General features: G+C 40.8%; 1 protein-coding gene and 1 pseudogene across 1 annotated transcript in view; both read left to right on the top strand.

Annotated features, from left to right (window-relative positions):
* The first annotated feature begins 251 nt into the window (after positions 1-251).
* TIMMDC1 (translocase of inner mitochondrial membrane domain containing 1) overlaps positions 252-20,714 on the top strand; it is a 33,398-nt gene continuing 12,935 nt past the window's right edge. The window contains exons 1-5 of the mRNA XM_049785930.1: positions 252-495; positions 4,720-4,885; positions 8,191-8,279; positions 9,255-9,322; positions 17,794-17,872. Coding sequence (XP_049641887.1) covers positions 296-495; positions 4,720-4,885; positions 8,191-8,279; positions 9,255-9,322; positions 17,794-17,872 — 602 coding nt within the window. The 5' untranslated portion in view covers positions 252-295. The remainder of the gene's footprint in view (positions 496-4,719; positions 4,886-8,190; positions 8,280-9,254; positions 9,323-17,793; positions 17,873-20,714) is intronic.
* LOC126026949 (uncharacterized) lies at positions 5,470-5,595 on the top strand (annotated as a pseudogene).

The following is a 20,714-nucleotide window of genomic DNA, read 5'->3' as shown; positions in this document are numbered from 1 at the left end:
CGAAGAGCGCGGGAAGACAGCCAAACTGGAGCGTGTCTGTGCGTGATGACGCACTTCCTGGGAGGGCTTGACCTCTCCAAGACCGGAAGTATTTCTGTTTTGATCTCGCCTCTTGACCTTGCCTTGCGGGGGCGGGACTTCCTCCCGTTGTCATTGGTGATTCTGTGGATTGACAGGCCGAGTCGGCCGAAATTGCCCACTTGTCAATATCACTGCGATTCTTGTCCCAGTGCAGCGCATAGAAGACCTTGAGGCGGGGGCCGAGCGGTGGGAGGCAGGGGCGCCCTAGTGTTCAATGAGGGCCATGGAGGCCCGGCAGCCCCCGTCTAGAAGCTTTTTCTCCAAGGCTTTTGGGCCCTTCCCTCGTGTTCTGGCTGCAGAAGCGGTGGCCGATTCGGAGTCCCTGGCCAAGGACCAGACGCTTCCTTTCTACGTCCCCGAACCCCAATTCCCGGAATCAGGATGGGACCGTCTGCGGCAGCTGTTTGTCAAAGAGTAAAAAGTGCTCAGGGTCTGGGGTGGAGGGACTGTGCAAGGGGTGTCCTGCAACCGGGATCATCTTGGGGCTTTGGGTCCCCTCCTGGAGGTGTTGGGGTTTATTTTTTAAAGGACTGACTTTTTTGGAGTCCCTAATCTTTGTTCCCTGACATTGCCATTTGGTGATTTTGTCGTTTGACAGACTAGTTTCCATGAAATAAAAACTTTTAGGGATTTGGGGGGGGGGGTGTAAATAGCTTAGAATAATTGAACCAAGGAAAAAAAATTGACCTTGTATGTATAACACATTTGCAAAATTTCATCCCAGAATTTCTCTATGTCATATAATTTAACCAGGAGCTCGATTCCCCACTCCAGAAATGTAGATAGAGAGATTGGAGAGATTGCAGAAATGTAAAGGTTTTATTCTGATAAAAAGCTACTGGCTCATTATTTCATTCAAAACAAAACAAAACAAAAACAAAGGACATATTAGTCTGCCTTACAAGTATGTTTTTGTCTAAATAATGTTAAAGAATAAACTCCCAAGTCTTTCCATTCATTCATTTCATTCATTGATATACTGGTAAAAACTTTGTCTTTTCAAGTGTGGTACTTTACTATATAGTGCTTTAATTTTGTGGATGAATTATGTGGAAGATTTGTTACACTGTTGAGATGGTTGGGGCATCCTTATTTATACATTTATAATTTTAAACAATTCTAAATGTATGAATTATAAATACATCTTATTTAGAGTTTATCTTCATTTTAAAGATGATGAAGCAGCCTTTCTTGTTGATCCGCATTTTTTTTTTTTGAGATACTTGTGAAAGATCTTATGTTGTATATAATGGAACAGGCTGTTCGGATAAACTATAGATGTTGTAGCTGAAAGAAAAGTGGAAGATAATTGAGTATGATTTTCTTGTACCCATTTTTAAAGTGAATGAGAAAGCCCAAACTTTCAAGAGATTGGTTCTGGGCTACAGGTTCTCTCAGTGAACGACAGAATTAGAACCAGAACCTCATGTTATCCCTCCCATGTGCATCCCACCACTCTACCAGTTTCTTCATCATTTCTTTCTGGCCAGTCATGTCAATTCTAAACTTCTGTGTCCATTACTGATAAAATGGTAATAAATATCACCCATAATGAAATTTTCAGAAGATTAAAAAAAATTAATAAAACATGTTTCACTGGCTTGTTCAGGGTTGTTTTTGTATATATTGTTTAAATTTAACATTAGTTAATAACATGGATTTCATGCGGGCAGTGGAACCATGCAGGATGCTGGGGATTGAACACGGGTCAGTTGTGTGTAAGGCAAACTTCCCATATTATTGCTGCAGCCTTGATTGGCCACTTTTTTTTTTTTTTTTTGGTTTTTGGGTCACACCCAGTGGTGCTCAGGGTTTACTCCTGGCTGTCTGCTCAGAAATAGCTCCTGGCAGGCATGGGGACCATATGGGACACCGGGATTCGAACCAACCACCTTTGGTTCTGGATTGGCTGCTTGCAAGGCAAACGCCGCTGTGCTATCTCTCCGGGCCCCGATTGGCCACTTTTTAAGGTTTTTTTGGTTTTGTTTTTTTTTTTTTAAATCCCTGCCAGGGATCAAATCTAGGGCCTCTCATATGTGAGGTGTGTGCTCTACCACTGAGCCACGTCTCTAACATTTTTTTTTTTTTTTTTTTTGGTTTTTGGGCCACACCCGGCGGTGCTCAGGGGTTACTCCTGGCTGTCTGCTCAGAAATAGCTCCTGGCAGGCACGGGGGACCATATGGGACACCGGGATTCGAACCAACCACCTTTGGTCCTAGATCGGCTGCTTGCGAGGCAAACGCCGCTGTGCTATCTCTCCGGGCCCGTCTCTAACATTGTAACTTGATCTTAATCACTAGAAAAAATATAAAGTTCAAATTACAGCAATTTTTTTTATTGATGTAAGCATAATAATTAGTTTCCTAAGAGCTTTTATTTAGACACTTCTCTGGTGCATGCAAAAACTAGAAACATTCATTGATTCTGATTTCAGATAATGCTTGTACTTTGTTGGAAGAAAGCAAGTTAGTAATGTAATTTACATTTACTTGTTTATTTTTCTAGGCAGTCCATTTTTTATAGAGTCTCAATACTTAGAAATTTAGCTTTCAAGAGCAATGTCCAGGAGCCAGAGCAATATCATACTAAGTGTAGGTGTTTGCCTTCCATTTTCTATCCCTGGTACTTAATATGGTCCCTGAGCCCTGCCAGAAACACTCCATGCCACCTGGTGTTCCTCTCCCCTCAAAAGAAAAGACCAGTTTTTAGAGAACATCTTTGGAATCTCTATTAGGATATTCAGTTTCTTGTGCCTTTTGAGAATAATACGTTTAATGGGATAGTAGCTGTACCTTGTTTTTTATTTGGGCCATACCCTGTGGTGCTTAGGAATAAACCCTGGCAATGCTCAGGGGACCATATGTGGTGCCAGGAATCTCAATGAGATAGGGAGAAGAGATGCAAGTACCTTACTTCCTATACTATCTCCCCCGCTCTTTTTGTTTTTATTAGTAAGTAGTCTTTGGGTAGTGAGATTTCTCACTTGATGCTATCTACAGTTCAGGCCAACCTCAGTATGACATAAAAGTTGAATCAGGGGGCCGGCGAGGTGGCGCTAGAGGTAAGGTGTTTGCCTTGCAAGCACTAGCCAAGGAAGGACCGAGGTTCGATCCCCTGGCGTCCCATATGATCCCCCCAAGCCAGGGGCAATTTCTGAGCGCTTGCCAGGAGTAACCCCTGAGCCTCAAACGGGCGTAGCCTGAAAAACCAAAAAAAAAAAAAAAGTTGAATCAGGGCCAGAGAGACTATATTAGGCTTTCCTTGTATGTGGCTAACCTGAGTTCCCAGCATCTTATATGGAGTTGTCTCCTGAGCGCCACTGGGTATAGCCCTCCCAAATCAAAACAAACAAAAATGTTGATTCAGAAGCCAGAGATGTAACTCAGTAGTAGAGCACTTGCTTCCCATGTATGAGGTTTCATCACTGGCTTACCAGAATAATAAATAGGGGCTGAAGTGGCAATTCAACAATCTGATGTATGCAAAAGACTCTGGTTTGATCCCCAGAACTTCATGGTCCCCAAGCACTGCCAGGAGTGACCCTGAGTACAAAGTTAGGAATAGTCCCCAAGTACACCAGAGTGGTTCTCCTCCCCTCCGAAAAAGCTTTAAGAAAGAGCTTTAATTTGGGAGGTTAGGAGGAGCAGTGCTTGGGGTGGGGGCAGATCATGTGGTACAGGGGGTCCATCCTGACACCTAGATTTTTCTTTATATGCAGGAATTGGGCATATTGTCCTAAAATCTTATAAACTTGTTCACCTGAAAACTTAAATTTCAAGTGAGCGTAGAGATAGTACAGGTGATAACGTGCTTGCCTTGTGCATAGTTCACCTCCATGGGTCCCTCTACACCTCATATGATTTTGTTGTTGTTGTTGTTGTTGTTGTTGGGTCACACCCAGCAGCGCTCAGGGGTTACACCTGGCTCTGCGCTCAGAAGTCGCTCCTGGCAGGCTCGGGGGACCATATGGGATGCTGGGATCCAAACCAGGGTCCATCCTGTGTTGGCTGCGTGCAAGGCAAACACCTTACCATTGTGCTATTGCTCCAGCCCTTACAACTCATATGATTGCTCCTTTTCACCCCTATACTATCAGAAGTGACCATTGAACACAGACTCAGGAGGAAACCCTGAGAACATACTCCTCCAAAAAAACCAAAATACTTAAAATAAAAATAAAATTAGTATACTGATTTGTGCATCTAACTCACACACACAAAAAACAACAGTATGTATTGAGTGCTATGTTCAGAATTGTGATAGCCACTAGTGGTATAATCTGTATCCCAGGAAAATGTGTGTTAATGTGCTCATCAGTGAATTTTCGCAAATTAAGTAGCTGTGTGTTTAAACAAACAAAGAAACTATTACCAGCATCCAGGAACTACCCCCCTGCTGTTCTTCCCAGACACGTCTTCCTATGAGTAATCACTAGCCTAATTTCTCACAGGATATTCCTTTTGACTGGGTTTTAAACATATGTAATATAACTAACTGCATGATTGAGTTAATCAGAGGATTTACTCAGTTCTGCTCGTAATAAAAATGTGGTGGTATTTGAGATCATTCTGTCCTTTGGAGAATGTTATCTTTAATTCAAAACAGCTTTGTCTTTTTTTTTTTTTTTGATGTTTTAGTGAACAGCAAAGAATGTCAAAGGAACTTGAGAATATTTATAGGGCAGCAGTTTCAGCAGGCATCATTGGATGGGCTTATGGGGGAATACCAGCTTTTATACATGCGAAACAGCGCTACATTGAGCAGAGCCAAGCAGAAGTTTATCACAACCGGTTTGATGCTGTGGTATGTACTATGTTTTAATAGCATTTTGGGGCATCTTAATTAGTAATTCATTTACATGTCATCATTTGTTTAGATTGGGTGGGAGGGCTTAAGAGATTAGAGCAAAGAAACAAAAATCTATATTTAATAATGGAAGTACTGGGGCCGGAGAGATAGCATGGAGATAAGGTGTTTGCCTTGCATGCAAAAGGTCGGTGGTTCGAATCCCGGCATCCCATTTGATCCCCTGAGCCTGCCAGAAGCGATTTCTGAACATAGATCCAGGAGGAACCCCTGAGCACTGCCGTGTGTGATCCTCCCCCCAGAAAAAGTAATAAGGGAAGTACTAAAGCGAGAGATAGTACAGTGGGTAAGATGATCGCTGTGCACAAAGCACATTCAAAGCCACCTGGCTTTGAATCCTGACACCACATCCTGTCCCCTGAGCTCCACAAGAGCATAGAACCAAGTATAAGCTCTGAACATTGCCAGGTATGACTCAAAAATAAGAAATTCAGAAACAGTAATAATGGAAGTACTAAAGTCAAAGTGCATATATATGGCATCTCAGCTACTTTTCTTGACTTCAGAAAAGATCAGCAATTTGCAGTGAATCAAATTCAGATCTGAGCAACCCATGACAGACACAGCCCAAAAGGCTGCTAAAGCAACATATGACAGAGGGACCTTCATCCCCTTACCTGGCCTCAGGGATTTGTTTCCAGACACTTAAAAAAAATGAAGCATTGGGGGCCAGAGCGATGCCGCAGTGATAGGATGTTTGCCTTACACGTGGCTGACCCAGGTTGGACTGCAGTTCGATCCCCCCATATGTTCCCCCAAGCACGGAGCGATTTCTGAGCACATAGACAGGAGTAAACCCTGAACATCACCAGGTGGGGCCCAAAAACCAAAAAAAAAAAAAAAAAAAAAAAAAAGAAGCATCAGCAGGGGCAGAGAGATAGTACAAGGAGATAAGTCATATTTTGCATACAGTCAACCTTGGTTTGATCTTGGCTCCACAAATGATCCTCAGAGCACTATCAGCACTATTAAGTGTGAGACCTAAGGTTGTGGAGCAAAAAACAAACATCAACAAAAATCACTAAATTGATTACATTTTGAAATTAGTTTTTTTTTTTTTTTTGGTTGTTTGGTTTTGGGGCCACACCCAGCAATGTTTAGGTACTATGCAGTGCTGGTTGTTTAATCTGACTCTCTCATGTGAAGCAGTCACTCATATGTTCTACTTAGCACTCAGAAATTACTCCTGGCAAACTTGGGGAACCATATTGGATGCCAGGGATAGAACCTGGGTCAGCCATATGCAAGACAAACGCTCTACCTGCTGTGCTGTCGCTCCAGACCTGAAATGTATGTTTTAGTGCTCTGCTAACTATTCAAGCCTTAGCTGTTGAATCTATACCTCATTTACAAAACTTTCCTAGAAATATTATAGCTCACATTAAAACAAATAAGTAACATAACATTACAGTGTAAGGGCTGGAATGATAGCAGAGAGGTTAGGACATTTTCCTTGTATGTGACTGACCCGGGTGGGTTTGGTCCCTGGCATCCCATATGGTCCCCTGAATCTGCCCGGAATAATTTCAGAGCACAGAGCCAGGAGTAATCCCTGAGCACCACCAGATGTGACGCAAAAAACAAAAACAAGGGCCCGGAGAGATAGCATGGAGGTAAGGTGTTTGCCTTTCATGCAGGAGGTCATCAGTTCGAATCCCGGTGTCCCATATGGTCCCCCGTGCCTGCCAGGAGCAATTTCTGAGCATGGAGCCAGGAATAACCCCTGAGCGCTGCCGGGTGTGACCCAAAAACCACAAAAAAAAAAAACAAAAACAAAAACAAAAAGTAAAATTACAGTTTATAATGTGGTGCTAACTCATTTGTTATATCTTAAATCTATTCTTCAATTCTGTTGTATTAGTAAAGAAGTAACAACTGAGAGTGTTTTTTTGTCAAGTTAAAGAAAAATCGACAAAGTTGTACAAAGAATTTTTGTATATCCTTCTTCTACCTTCTTCAAAGATTAACATTCTACCACCCTTGCTTTATCATTTTTGCTCTGTTTAATGCATGCTATTATTTGTGAATTTCTTGTGAATAATGCTTTCCTTGTGATTTCCTGTGATGAATACTTTCACATGCATGTCTTAAAAGCAAGGACAATCATGTATGAAAACTAATTATCTAGATGAGGAAATAAGCACTGACATAGCACAATGGTATACTTGATGTAAGTTTGCTAGCTCTTCCGCTATTCAGTAATTAAAAACTTAATTTTTTTAATTTTATTTTATTTTTAGTTTTTGGGCCACACCCAATGATGCTCAGGGGTTATTCCTGGCTATGCACTCAGAAATTGCTCATGGCTTGAGGCACCATGTGGGATGCCGGGGGATCAAACCATGGTCTGTCCTAGGTTAGCACATGCAAGGCAAACGGCCTACTGCTTGTGCCACCACTCTGGCCCCTTAATTATTTTTAAAGTATATAAGCATAGTCTTTTTGTCTCTGGTCCAAAACGTAATACTGCATCTGGTATTCAATTTGCCTATCATAGCTCAGTGATCTTCTAATCAGGATAACAATTATTCTGTCTTAGACATCCATTGATTTTTTTTTTAATTCACTTTTTGGTTTTTGGGCCACACCTTTTGGTCCTCAGGGGCTCAGTGCTCAGTGATTACACCTGATGGGCTTGGGGGATCATATAAGATGTCAAGGATTGAACCTAGGTTAGTTGTAAGCAAGGCAAGTGTCCTACCCACTGTATTATCTTTTTGGCAAACGCTCTACCACTGTGCTACCACTCCAGCCCAAATGAGATAATTTGTTAGGTAAATTTCAAGTAGAAAGTTCTTTCTCTATGTGTATATATATAAATATATATACTATATATAAATATATAAAAATATATTTTATATGTATGTACAATTTTTACTCTTCTGTATAACTCTTACTCTTTATCCTTTACCACTTAATTCTTATGTTCATTTCTCTCAAATTTTATAAGTATAAAAAATTTTAATATAGAGGTTATACTTGTCATGGTTTTTGTACATAATATAAGCTCTTTGTGTTTAATTGATGGTTATATGATGAATTCTTAGTTTCTTTTTATAGCACCTAGTAGAATAGATAATGGCACTTTTGCTTAAGCTTTAATATGGAACCAGTGCTGTGTCTAGAGGCTTTCTGTTTTGGTGACCCTCCCGAATGCATAGCTGCCATTCTTCCAGCAGAATTTTATAATTATGGAAGTATCAAGGTGTTTTGGAACCTCACAGTTTTTTTCTTAACTTTAGCAATCTGCACATCGAGCTGCCACACGAGGCTTCATTCGCTATGGCTGGCGCTGGGGGTGGAGAACCACTGTGTTTGTCACTGTTTTCAAGTAAGTTCTCTCTAAATTACCACATAGACTTTGGACTTTTTTTTAAGACCATTACCTTTCAAACAAGAGGGATTATAAGAACTAGACATTCATAAGAAAGTGACTGGGGGCCGGGGAGATAGCATGGAGGTAAGGCGTTTGCCTTTCATGCAGAAGGTCATCGGTTTGAATCTCGGCATCCCATATGGTCCCCCGAGCCTGCCAGGAGCAATTTCTGAGCATAGAGCCAGAAGTAACCCCTGAGCACTGCCGGGTGTGACCTAAAAACCACCAAAAAAAAAAAAAAAAAAAAGAAAGTGACTGTAGTACCTTTTCCTCAAGAACTTTTCAACTTTTCTCCCTTTGTAATAGGCTGTTTTAGTTTTATCTTTGTTTTCATAGAGGAAGTTCTACCAATTAATGTCACAATAAACTTTTGAGTAAATGAGTGGATAAAATTGTGTTAGGCACATATATGCCATGAAATACTACTCAGGTTTAAGAAAAGATTCATTCTTGTATTTTGTGATAACATTGCTGAAACTCAGTAGTGGGACTCATGAAATGAGTCAAACATAAAAGGAAAATGTCTAGTGAGCTCAGTCATTTGTAGGATTTAGAGGATTAAAGTAAGGCAACAGAAAAAGCCAAATAAATGAATCTTGGGACTCAGACCTGAAACTGAGGTAAGTAGAGAATAATGGGGAATCTAAGCTGTAGGGAAGGCATGTAATAAAGATATGTTGGTACTTGGATGATGGAGGGCATAGTAGTGTGATTTTAAAGATATGTGAAATTGTTCCCCTAAAATGAATAATCTTATAAATCAGTACCTCGATAAACAATGTGTGTGTGTGTGTGTGTGTGTGTGTGTGTGTGTGTGTGTGGTGGGGTGGACATGTCCAGCTGTGCTCATGATTTACTCCTGGCTCTGCACTTAAGTATCACATCTGACTGGAATTTGCTTTAATGTATGTTTACTTCCTTTCTTCACAGTACAGTGAATACTGGTCTAACTGTATACAGAAATAAAAATGCCCTAAGCCATTTTGTCATTGCAGGAGGTAAGTTATTTTTGTTCTTGTTTGTTTCAATCTTTTCAAATACATAATGGCCACAGAAATCTTTGGATGGTTTCTCAACATTCATTCAAAATATATGGAGAGCATTATGTTGGATCTTGCTACAATTGGTGAACAAATGGAAAAGATTATTTATTTTGCTCACAACTGGAGGTGCTCAGTGCTCATTGCTGGCTCTCTGCTTAGGAATCATTCCTGGTGGTACGAAGGGGACCATATAGAATGCCAGGGATCAAACCCAGGTCAGGCATAAGCAAGCAAGCAAGGCTAGCACCCTGACTGCCTTACTGTCATTCCAGCCCAAATTTCATGGAGTATTTTTATGTTGCATATAAACGGGAAGAAATAATTTGTGAGGTCAAGTAACAGACCTGTGGAATAATAGTCTACTTTGATGATGGTGATCAGAGGAGTTCAAAGAAGGCCTTTCGGAGAGAGGGGCATTTAGGCTGATACCTGAAGAATGAGAAGAAACAACATTGTTTAGACAGGGAATATCAGAGTAAAGGGTCTTAGGCTAGTTACAGGGGTCCTCAAACTTTTTAAACAGGGGGCCAGTTCACTGTCCTTCAGACTTCAGATTTGGAGGGCCAAATTATGAATAAATTTCTATGCATACTGCATATATCTTATTTAGAAGTGAAGAAACAAAATGGGAATAAATACAATATGTGGCCCACGGGCTGTAGTTTGAGGACCATTGGGCCGCTAGAACATTCTTCAAAGGTTGGGAACTAGGGCTACAACTAGGTGAGGGGAGTTGTGGCTGGAGGTGTTGCTAACAGCCCACTTTGCATCATTTGTGCCTTTGTGGGTATAGCTATCTATATATGAATACACACACTAAGGTAAGCACAGATATGCATGATTTGAATTTACATTTTAATTAAAACATTAAAATTATAAATTTTAAAATAGGCATAAATAGCATCAGAGCAATTGGAACTTGCCCATTTTATCTTGTAAAAGTTTTTATTTTGGGGGCTGGAGAGATAGCATGGAGGTAAGGCATTTGCCTTTCATGCAGGAGGTCATCGGTTCGAATCCCAGCGTCCCATATGGTCCCCCGTGCCTGTCAGGAGCAATTTCTGAGCATGGAGCCAGGAGTAACCTCTGAGCACTGCCGGATATGACCCAAAAACTACAAAAAAAAAAATAAGTTTTTATTTTGATTTTGGGGGCAACACCCAGTCCTGGCACTGTGCTTATTTTTTACTGCTCACAAGGCAAATGCCCTATTCACGTGCTATCACTCTGATCCCCTGTTGTAAACCTTTTTTTTTTTTTTTTACAAAAGTATTCTGTAGTCTCAAATGTCTATAACTGAATGAAATTCTTCTCACTTCCATACTTGGTCCTGCTCTTATGTGTTTTTTTTAATGCCATTAAAATAAAAAAAGAGCCAAAAATATAGTACAGGTATTAACACACTTGCCTTACATGTATCTGACCCTAATTCCATCCCTGATACTTCATTATAATCCCCTGAGCACTGCCAGGCATGATTCTGAGCACAAAACCAGGAGTAACCTTGAATAGCACTGGGTAGGGCCAACTCCCCCTCCCATCTCATCTCCCAAAGCAAGGAGTAACCTTTGAATAGCACTGGATAGGGCCCCCACAAAAAAAACCCAAAACCAATAAACTTGAAATAAGGTAATAGTAAAGTTCTATCCTTTATCCCCCTCTTTCTAAACCTCCCATGCTATCAGTTATATTCTTTAAGCATACATGAACTTTCATCACTTTATTTCCACTGCTACTATCAGGTTTTCCCTGCTTCTAATCATGGCTTGCTCCAGCTCCATTGTTACATCATTTCTTTACAAAAATATAAATATAGGGGCCGGAGTGATAGCGCAGTAGTAGGGCATTTTCCTTGCATGTGGCTGACCCATGAAGGACCTCGGTTCTATCTCCAGTAACCCATATGGTCCCCCAAGCCAGGACTGGTTTCTGAGAGTATAGATCTGAGTGTCACTGGGTATGGCCCAAAAAACAAAACCAAAAATAATATATATATCTATAATCTATCTATATATATATAATTATACTTGCTTTCTGCTTCAGATTCTTTCATCCCTTCCATAATGCCTGTGTGGATATGGCTCTTATGCACTGCTTGTTTTAGAATTATGCATCTACTTGTTTCCCAAGTGCAGTGTATTCCTTCTTTATATTTATTGGTCTCTTTTTTTTTTTTTTTTTTTGGTTTTTGGGTCACACCCGGTGCTCAGAGGTTACTCCTGGCTGTCTGCTCAGAAATAGCTCCTGGCAGGCATGGGGGACCATATGGGACACCGGGATTCGAACCAAACACCTTTGGTCCTGGATCGGCTGCTTGCAAGGCAAACACCGCTGTGCTATCTCTCCGGGCCCTCTTTTTTTTTTTTTTTTTTTTATATATACTTTTTTTTTTATTTTTATTTTTTTTTTATTTATTTATTTTTATTATTATTTTAATTATGACAACAAAGATGTAAAGAAGAGGACAGGGTAAAGTTACAGTGGAAGCCCAATCACCCATAAACAGAATTCTCGGTAGTCCCATCGATGATGTCCCAGCCTTGAACTTTCAGCCAAAGAGCATTTAGAAAAACAAAACTGAACCCATGTACAGTACAATTACTTGTCCCTCAGATCCCCAGTTGTAGTACATACTATTTCTTAGCAGCACACAATATAATCTAAAGACATTATACTTATGTAGCTCCTTAAACATTGAGGGCAAAGTACATTTCTCTAGTTCCATGTACATACTAACTAGTTTAAGTTAACCTCAAAAGTTTTAGTGGCTTGTTTTTCTTAAGGGTTGGAGTCAAGGGAACATAGTAAAAAATGGTATTCAAGTGGCATTTGTTTGCATAGGCCCACCAAAACATAAGGGACATGGAAAGACAAATTATGGTCTAAATACAAGGAGACCCTAACCCTGAAGTTTCCTGGCACAGGATTGACTCTAGGCTCCAGGCAAATTAGTTTGTTCAATTCAAGTCATCCTCTGTAGTGGCAATACACCTCCATTCCTCACATAGTCTCTGTTGTTGGTATCATGCTTCTGTATTAAAGATCCTGGAGTCTGCATGTCCCATATTGCAGTCAGGATGGTGCATAGCATCCTCTCGTTTCACCTCCCACTTAAGGGGCACTAGAGAGAACCATGTCCTGTAGAGCAGGTTATTGTTGCTGTCAAGTCTTCTCGGTGGAAACGGAAGTCTCTTTATAAGAGGTCGATGTCAGACCCTTGGTAGTGTCTTTCCTGGTAGAGGACTGCTTCCCGCTGTTGCTCTAAAGGACCTTGGATGTTTCGTAGATAGCTTGCCTGGTTCCGGCGTGTATGGAGGATGCCCATTCTTCTGAAGCCTGTGCCAGTTCATTATATCAATGTTCAGGGTGTAAGGTACATTGTACTGAGATTTATTAGATAAGAACTTATCTGTATGTATGGTGTTTTCCCATTTTAATGTGTCTATGCAAACAAGGATCAATGCCATGGGGCATTATTGGTGCATCTGAAGGCAATAGGGACAAGACCAGAAATTTCCATGACATAGTTCAATCATAGGCATCAAACTGAGGGACAGTTCCACCAACAATCCTTACTTAACAGCTTACAAAGAAAAGATAAGATGAAAAGTGAATAGAAACATCATGGTAGAAGAATATATACCGAGTTACATCAGTTAAAGAAAATACCCATAAAATATTCAAAAGATATGTGTTCAATTTGTGTCCTTCTAAATAGTTCTGGGATTTGTTAGATATACTGTATGTCTTAGGTTAGAGATAAGAACTATGTGTTACTGAAGTTAAGAAGGGTAAATCGGGGGTACTGAAGGTTGGAAGGAGCAAATGTTCGCGCGGGGGCACTAGCCCCCGCGCGGTTTGCAAAATGTAGACTGGTATGAGATTACCAGTGACAAACTGAGTATAGCTGAGCCGCTCTCTGCCACCCACCAGATCCAGCTCCACCCCCTAAGCCCAACCCTAGGTCAGTGTCCCGGCCCGGCCTGGGGGTGGGGAAAACCCAGGGTGCCCCGTCAGCTCCTCCCAGAAACCCACCTGGAGATCCGGAGGAATGGGGGAGAGGGAGGTCTGTGACCCAATTGCGGGCCCCCCTGACCCTGGGCTGGACTTAAAGGCCGCTGGCCCATGAGGGGCCTGCCAGCTGGCCGTCCATGCCGGCTAAAATCTTGCTCTGGGAAGGGAGAGAGACCTCCCAAGTCCGGGCCCTCTTTTTAAAATTTTTTTAATTTTATTTATTTGAACCAAACCAAGCATTACTCGGGCTTACTCCTGGTGGGGTTTAGGAGCCTCATGGGATGCCAGAGATCGAACCTGGTTCATCTACATGCAAGGCAAATTCCCTACCCATTGTACTATTGCTCTAGCCCTTTCCTCTCTTCATGTCTTGTGTTTTGTTGTTGTTTGTCTTGTTTGTCTTGTTTTGGGACCACACCCTGCAGTGCTCAGGAATTACTCCTGGGAAATCATATATAATTTGTTTGTTTCTTTGTGGGCCATACCTCGCTGTTGCCAGGGGTTACTCCTGGCTCATGACTCAAGAATCACTCCTGTGGGGCCGGGAAGGTGGCGCTAGAGGTAAGGTGTCTGCCTTACAAGCGCTAGCCAAGGAACGGACCGCGGTTCGATCCCCTGGCGTCCCATATGGTCCCCCCAAGCCAGGGGCGATTTCTGAGCACATAGCCAGGGGTAACCCCTGAGCGTCAAACGGGTGTGGCCCAAAAACCAAAAAAAAAAAAAAAAAAAAGAATCACTCTTGGTGGTATTTGGGAGACTTATGAGATGCTGGGCCTGAAATCCAGGTTGGACTCATGCAAGGCAGACAATTACTCACTGTACTATTGCTCCAGCCTGTGATACAAATTTTTGTTTGAACCAGTTATCAATATTGAACTTTATTGAAGTTAAAACATTAAGGTAAGGGCCAAAGCTTAAGTGATTAAATTAATATCCAAAATTCAAAATAAAACAAAGAAAAAAAATACCCATTAAAGTATTTTCCCTGGACTGGAGTGGTAGTACAGCAAATAAGACTGTACTATGCACTGGGTTTGATCCCTGGCACCACATATGGTACCTTGAGCACTGCAAGGAGTAACCTCTGAGCATAGACCCAGGAGCATTTCCTGGAGTGGTCCCAAAACAAACAAACAAACAGAGAAAAAACATACACAGAAGGGCCCGCAAACTAGACGCAGCAATTCAACAGCATACTTACAACCACTTGAAGGTGCTGGAAATTGACCAAGGGCTCTTAGCACAATTGAAGAACTTCTGTAGAGGGACTGGAGTGATAGTACTGAGGATCAGGTGCTTACCTTCCACATGACCCACCTGGGTTTGATTCTTGGCACTATATTTGGTCCCATAAGCCCTGCCAGGAGCATTCCCTGAGTACAGGAAGCAAGCCCTGAGCACAGCCAGGTGTGGTCCCCAAACAAAAATAACTAAACAAAAACTTCTGCTGAATTCCAGTAAGAACAATTGAACCATATGATGTTTCAACCTGGCTACTTGCACCTCTAACTCCAGAACCATGAGACAAAGTTTTAGGGCAGTGTGGAAGCCCTAGCAGTTTTGCTGGGAGGCCTTATTTTTGGGAGCAGAGCACGGAAAATTCAGTGCCTTCTAGAGCTCAGTTTCTGATATCAGCATGGTCTTTCTCACCTGTCTCACCTATCAGAAAGGTCACTGATTCTGTGGAGCATTCTTTTCCTTTTCCTGCAGGGTCAGGTCAACAAACAGTAAATGGTGGCAGCTATCCCAGAATTTGGTATTGTCTAGTGACCTGGATTAGGCTTTTTAAATAGATTTTGCTTTTGTTTTGTACTTGTGCCAGCGGTCAGATTCAGACCCTCATGCATTGCAAGGCATGAACTCCACAGTTGGGCCCATTTCCAGTCCTTGTTCTAATAGAGGTATTGAAAATGTTTTGTTTGAGAAAGAAAACTAGAAAAATAATATCAAATCTAGTATTGTTTCTGGGTCTTAGAAATAAAGGTGGATTTTTTTTTGGTTCATGTTTAGGAAATTGAAACTATGAATATGTAATACTTCAGTATCAAATAAACCACAAATACTGTGCTTTTTAAAATGTTACCACCTAAGATAGCCAGTATGTACAGAGGGAAAGAAAAAATAGACCTTAGAAAATATGAAGTAATGAAATTTGTTGATACATAGATTGATCTGAAGTATATCATGCTGAGGGACCAGAGAAATAGCACAGTGGTAGGGCCTATGCCTTGCACGCGGTCAACCCAGGATGGACCCGGGTTCAATTCCCGCCACCACATATGGTCCCCTGAGCCTGCCAGGAGCGATTTGTGAGTGCAGAGCCAGAAGTAAGCCCTGAGCACCACCAGGTGTGGCCCCCCAAACAAAACAAAACAAAAAAGAATTATCATGCTGAGTAAAATGAGTAAGGAGAGGGACAGACATAGAATGCTTGCACTCATCTTCAGAATATAATAAAATATGGGAAAATGATACCCAAAGACAATAAAAATGAAGGGCAGAAAGGAGAACTGGTCTTTAGTAGTAGGGAGAATGGAACTAGGACAGGGAAGGGATTACCATGCAATGACAGGGGAAAGTGGTCATTCTGGACAAGAACTGGGTGCTGAAAGAACTGATAACTGTTACAAAGTACAGTGCCAAGAAAGAAAAGAAAAGAAAAGAAAGAAAGAAAGAAAGAAAGAAAGAAAGAAAGAAAGAAAGAAAGAAAGAAAGAAAGAAAGAAGAAGAAAGAAAGAAAGAAAGAAGAAAGAAAGAAAGAAAGAAAGAAAGAAAGAAAAGAAAGAAAGAAAGAAAAAGAGAGAGAGAAAGAGAAAGAGGGAGAGAGGGAAAGCGGAGAGAGGGAAAGAAGGAGGGAGGGAGGGAGAGAGGGAGAGAGAGAGAAAGAAAGAAGGAAGGAAGGAGAAAGAAAGAGATAAAGAGAGAAGGAGGAAGGACGGGAGGAAGGAAGAAGAAAGAAAGAAATATAACAATTAAAAAAATCTGGGTATAAGAAATGAGGAGACAGGTACTTACCACAAGGTGGCACTGTAAGAATAATAAAGCATTCAGGAAAATAAGGCATTCAGGAAGAAATGCCTTTTTTTCTCATTTCTTCCTGAATAAGGAAGAAACTCGGGTCCCAGGGTTGACTCAGTTGACAGAGTCCATTGTTCCCAGCACCAGCCCAGGGCACTGCTACTTGTAATCTCTGAGGCACATGTAGTGTATACCAGAACTACACCTAAGTGTAAGCCCTACAGCTAAGCACAACAGCCAGTGTGTCTCTATCTCTCACCTTCCCAAGGCAGAAATAGCAGAAAGGGAAGGGGGAATAAATAAAGGAACACTTGAAACACTTAAGAAATCGTGGAAATTTTATGTAATGTGTGTGTGTGTGTCTAAAAAAATGAAACATTTTAGTAAAAAAAGGAAAAAGAAACATTTTGAATGAGAAAAAATTGTCTTCATAGTAAACACTGAATAATTGGTTTGTAAAAGGAGCATAATCTTCTGAAACTAGCATGGGTGAAGTGCTGCTAACTTACAGACTCAAAAAAGCTAGATGTGTGTGTGTGTGTGTGTGTGTGTGTGTGTGTGTGTGTATGCGCGCACGCGTGCGTGGGGGGGTGAATTTTAGGTGTGTGTAAAAATGAAACAATGAAACATTTTAGTAAAAAAAAATGAAACTTTTTTTGGGGGGTTTTGGGCCACACCCGGCGGTGCTCAGGGGTTACTCCTGGCTGCCTGCTCAGAAATAGGTCCCGGCAGGCACGGGGGACCATATGGGACACCGGGATTCGAACCAACCACCTTTGGTCCTGGATCGGCTGCTTGCAAGGCAAACGCCGCTGTGCTAGCTCTCCGGGCCCAAAATGAAACATTTTGAATGAGAAAAATTTGTCTTCATAGTAAACACTGAATAATTGGTTTGTAAAAGGAGCATAATCTTCTGAAACTAGCATGGGTGAAATGCTGCTAACTTTACAGACTCAAAAAAGCTAGATGTGTGTGTGTGTGTGTGTGTGTGTGTGTGTGTGTGTGTGTGTGTGTGTGTGTGTGTATATGTGTATGTAATTTTTGTTTTGTTGTCCATACCTGCTCAGGTCTTACTAATGGCTGTATGCTCAGGGGTCATTTTTGGCGGTACTAGGAATCAAACATAGGTTGATTGTGTAAGTCGAACACCTTAATCCTTGTACTAGCTCTCTGGTCTCTGGTATATTAATGTTATGATCACAACAGCTTATTTGGGGCTAAGGTAGAACACTTGCCTTCCATATGTGAGACCCTAATACCACTCAAAGCCCTATAATTAGTTTTTAAAGAAAAAGATTACATAACTTATTCCTGTGGAAGGAAATTTTAAAGATGTAATTCTAGTATTGGTAAAGAATTTAATATTCTTGGTTTTGTGTCTTTGTTTATAATAGCTGTCACAGGAAGCCTTTTCAGAATAAACCTGGGCTTGCGTGGCCTGGTTGCTGGTGGTATAATTGGAGGATTGCTTGGGTAAGTATTAATATGGCTTGATTCAGGGGTCTCAAACTCAATTTATCTGGGGGCTGCAGGAGGCAAAGTCGGAATGATCCTTGAGTGCAAAGTCAGTAGTAAGCCTTGAACATTGGGGGGTGTGACCCAAACAACTAAAACAAAACAAAACAAAAAAAGATTCCTCTAGGGCAGGGCCACAAAATGTTGTATGGAGGGCCGTTTGCGGCCGCGGGCTGGGAGTTTGAGACCCCTGTTCTAAATTAACATAGCATTGAAATGCATTAAGGCCTTGCCTACTAAAGTTCTAATTTTTCCCTAAGGAATAAGTTTAACTCTTAGTCTACATACGTGTTTCTAATCTGTATTAGCAATGGCTTAAATTATCCATTTTGAATTCTGACCCTGTTACTGATTTTACTTCATTTTAACTGGCTAAAAACTAAAAATATCACCAGAATCTGAAACTATTCATAATTTAAATAAAGAATCATGAAAAATGGAAAAGAAACAAACACATATTTTTGTTTTTTGTTTTTTTTTTGTTTTTGGTTTTTGGGCCACACCCGGCATTGCTCAGGGGTTACTCCTGGCTGTCTGCTCAGAAATAGCTCCTGGCAGGCATGGGGGACCATATGGGACACCGGGATTCGAACCAACCACCTTTGGTCCTGGATCGCCACTGTGCTATCTTTCCGGGCCCCCCCCTTTTTTTTTTTGGCAAACACATATTTTTTAAAATGTATTATTATTTGATTTTTTTGGTTTTTGGGTCACACCCAAAATATTCTCATGGGTTACTCCTGGCTCTGTGTTCAGAAATCACTCCTGGCAGGTTTGGGGAACTATATGGGATGCTGGGGATTGAATCCAGGTCTGCCTCGTGCAAGGCAAACATCCTACCTGCTATGCTATCACTTCGGCCCCATCAGGTGCATCCAATAGAGCAAAAAATATGGTGTTTTTTTTTGTTTGTTTGTTTGGGATTTTGTTGTTTTTGGGGCCACACCCAGTGACACTCAGGGGTTACTCCTGGCTATGTGCTCAGAAATTGCTCCTGCTAGGGATACCATATGGGACGCCAAAGATCGAACCAGGTCTATCCTGGCTCTGCCATGTGCAAGGCAAGTTCCCTACTGCTGTGGTTTTTTTTTTTGGGTGGGGTGGGGTGGGGGAGTGTTTAGGCCTCATCGGAAGCACTCAGGGGTTACTCTTGGCTCTGTGCTCAGAAACTAACCCTGACAGGTTTGGGGGACCATATGGGATGCCAGGCAGCAAACCTAGGTCTTCCACATGCAAGGCAAATGCCCTGTCCACTGTGCTATTGCTCTGGCCAATAGTTAAATATTTAATTTATTTTTTTAGTTAAATATTTTATTTTTTTGTGTTTCGGCCACATCTGGTGACGCCCAGGGATTACTCCAGGCTAGGCACTCAGTTCAGGGGATTGAACCGTGATCCATCTTAGGCTAGAGCGCGCAAAGTGCCTTACATCTTACTCCTTATGCCCTGTGCCACCGCTCCAGCTCCAGTTAAATATTTTAAATTGGACTAATATTAAATGTGTTTGTTAATAATACAACATATTGAATAGTATTTCTCACATCACTTCAAGAACATGCCACCCATTGAAAGTGATGTTTATTTTTATTATTTATATTTTATAGTATTGCATATTCTTTATTTTTATTGCTGTGTGAAAATTATTACAGTGTTTAAAATACTTACCATTTATTATATCACTGTTCTATACACTGGAAGATCAGAAAGACTAGGATGGATTTGTTGTCAGATTTTCGCAAAGTCAAAATTTTGGCCAGGCTGGTTTTTATCTGTAAGTCCCTGGGAAGGAATCTAAGTTGCTGACAAAAACCTTGTGACTGTTGGTGTGAAGTGCTGTTTCCCAGCTGGCTCAGTTTTTGTCCACTTAAATGTTTCTTTTTTCCCAGCCCCTTTTCAGGGAAGTACAGTACTGGATTTATTTTTTAAATGAAAAAAATGTATAAATGTTAACATAGTCCATTGTTGATATATTTTGTCATTTTGATAATAAACTTTGGTTTTCAGGGAGAAATTGTTGAAGTTAACAGCTTCTATTTCTCATTGTGATGAGAAACACAGTTTTTGACCATCTTAACCATTTTTAAGTGTACAATTTATTAGTATTAAGTATATTTTCATGAGTGGAATCAATTAATTCTCATTTTGCTTAGCCTTGTACATGTTAGGTTTATCCATTTTACTGCATATGGCAGGTACTATTTTTTTCAAAGTTGCATTATATTTATTATATCTGCCTCATTGTTGTCTAAGTAGTTGATGATAGAAATTTCCATTTAACAAAGTTATTTTTCAAATGAGATTATTTAATAAGTTGTGGGCTAGGGAATTGAATTTTTTTTTTTTTTTGGTTTTTGGGACACACCCAGCTGTGCCTCAGAGTATACTCCTGGCTCTACTTCAGAAATTGCTCTTGGCAGGCTCAGGGGACCATATGGGATGCCAGGATTCAAACCACCATCTTTCTGCATGTAAGGCAAATGCCCTACCTCCATGCTATCTTGGTGGCCGGAATTAATTTTTTTTTTTTTTTTTTTTTTTTTTTTTTTTTGGTGGTTAAATAAAATTTATTTTGTCCCCAAATGAAAAACTTCATTTTTCTCATTAGTACTTTTGTATCTTTCTCACACACACCCACATACAACTGAACTATCCTTACATACCATTAATATAACTTGTATTAATCCACATAAAAATGATATTTTTCTTTCTTTTTTACCATAAAACCATCAAAATAAAATCCTCAATTTAAAATTTGGAATAATCCCTCAGTATAGAATAATCCTTAATTTGGATCTCCTCA

The sequence above is a fragment of the Suncus etruscus genome, chromosome 13, assembly GCF_024139225.1.
Source record: "Suncus etruscus isolate mSunEtr1 chromosome 13, mSunEtr1.pri.cur, whole genome shotgun sequence".
NCBI classification, from domain to species: domain Eukaryota; kingdom Metazoa; phylum Chordata; class Mammalia; order Eulipotyphla; family Soricidae; genus Suncus; species Suncus etruscus.
This window is presented reverse-complemented; position numbering and strand designations above follow the sequence as displayed.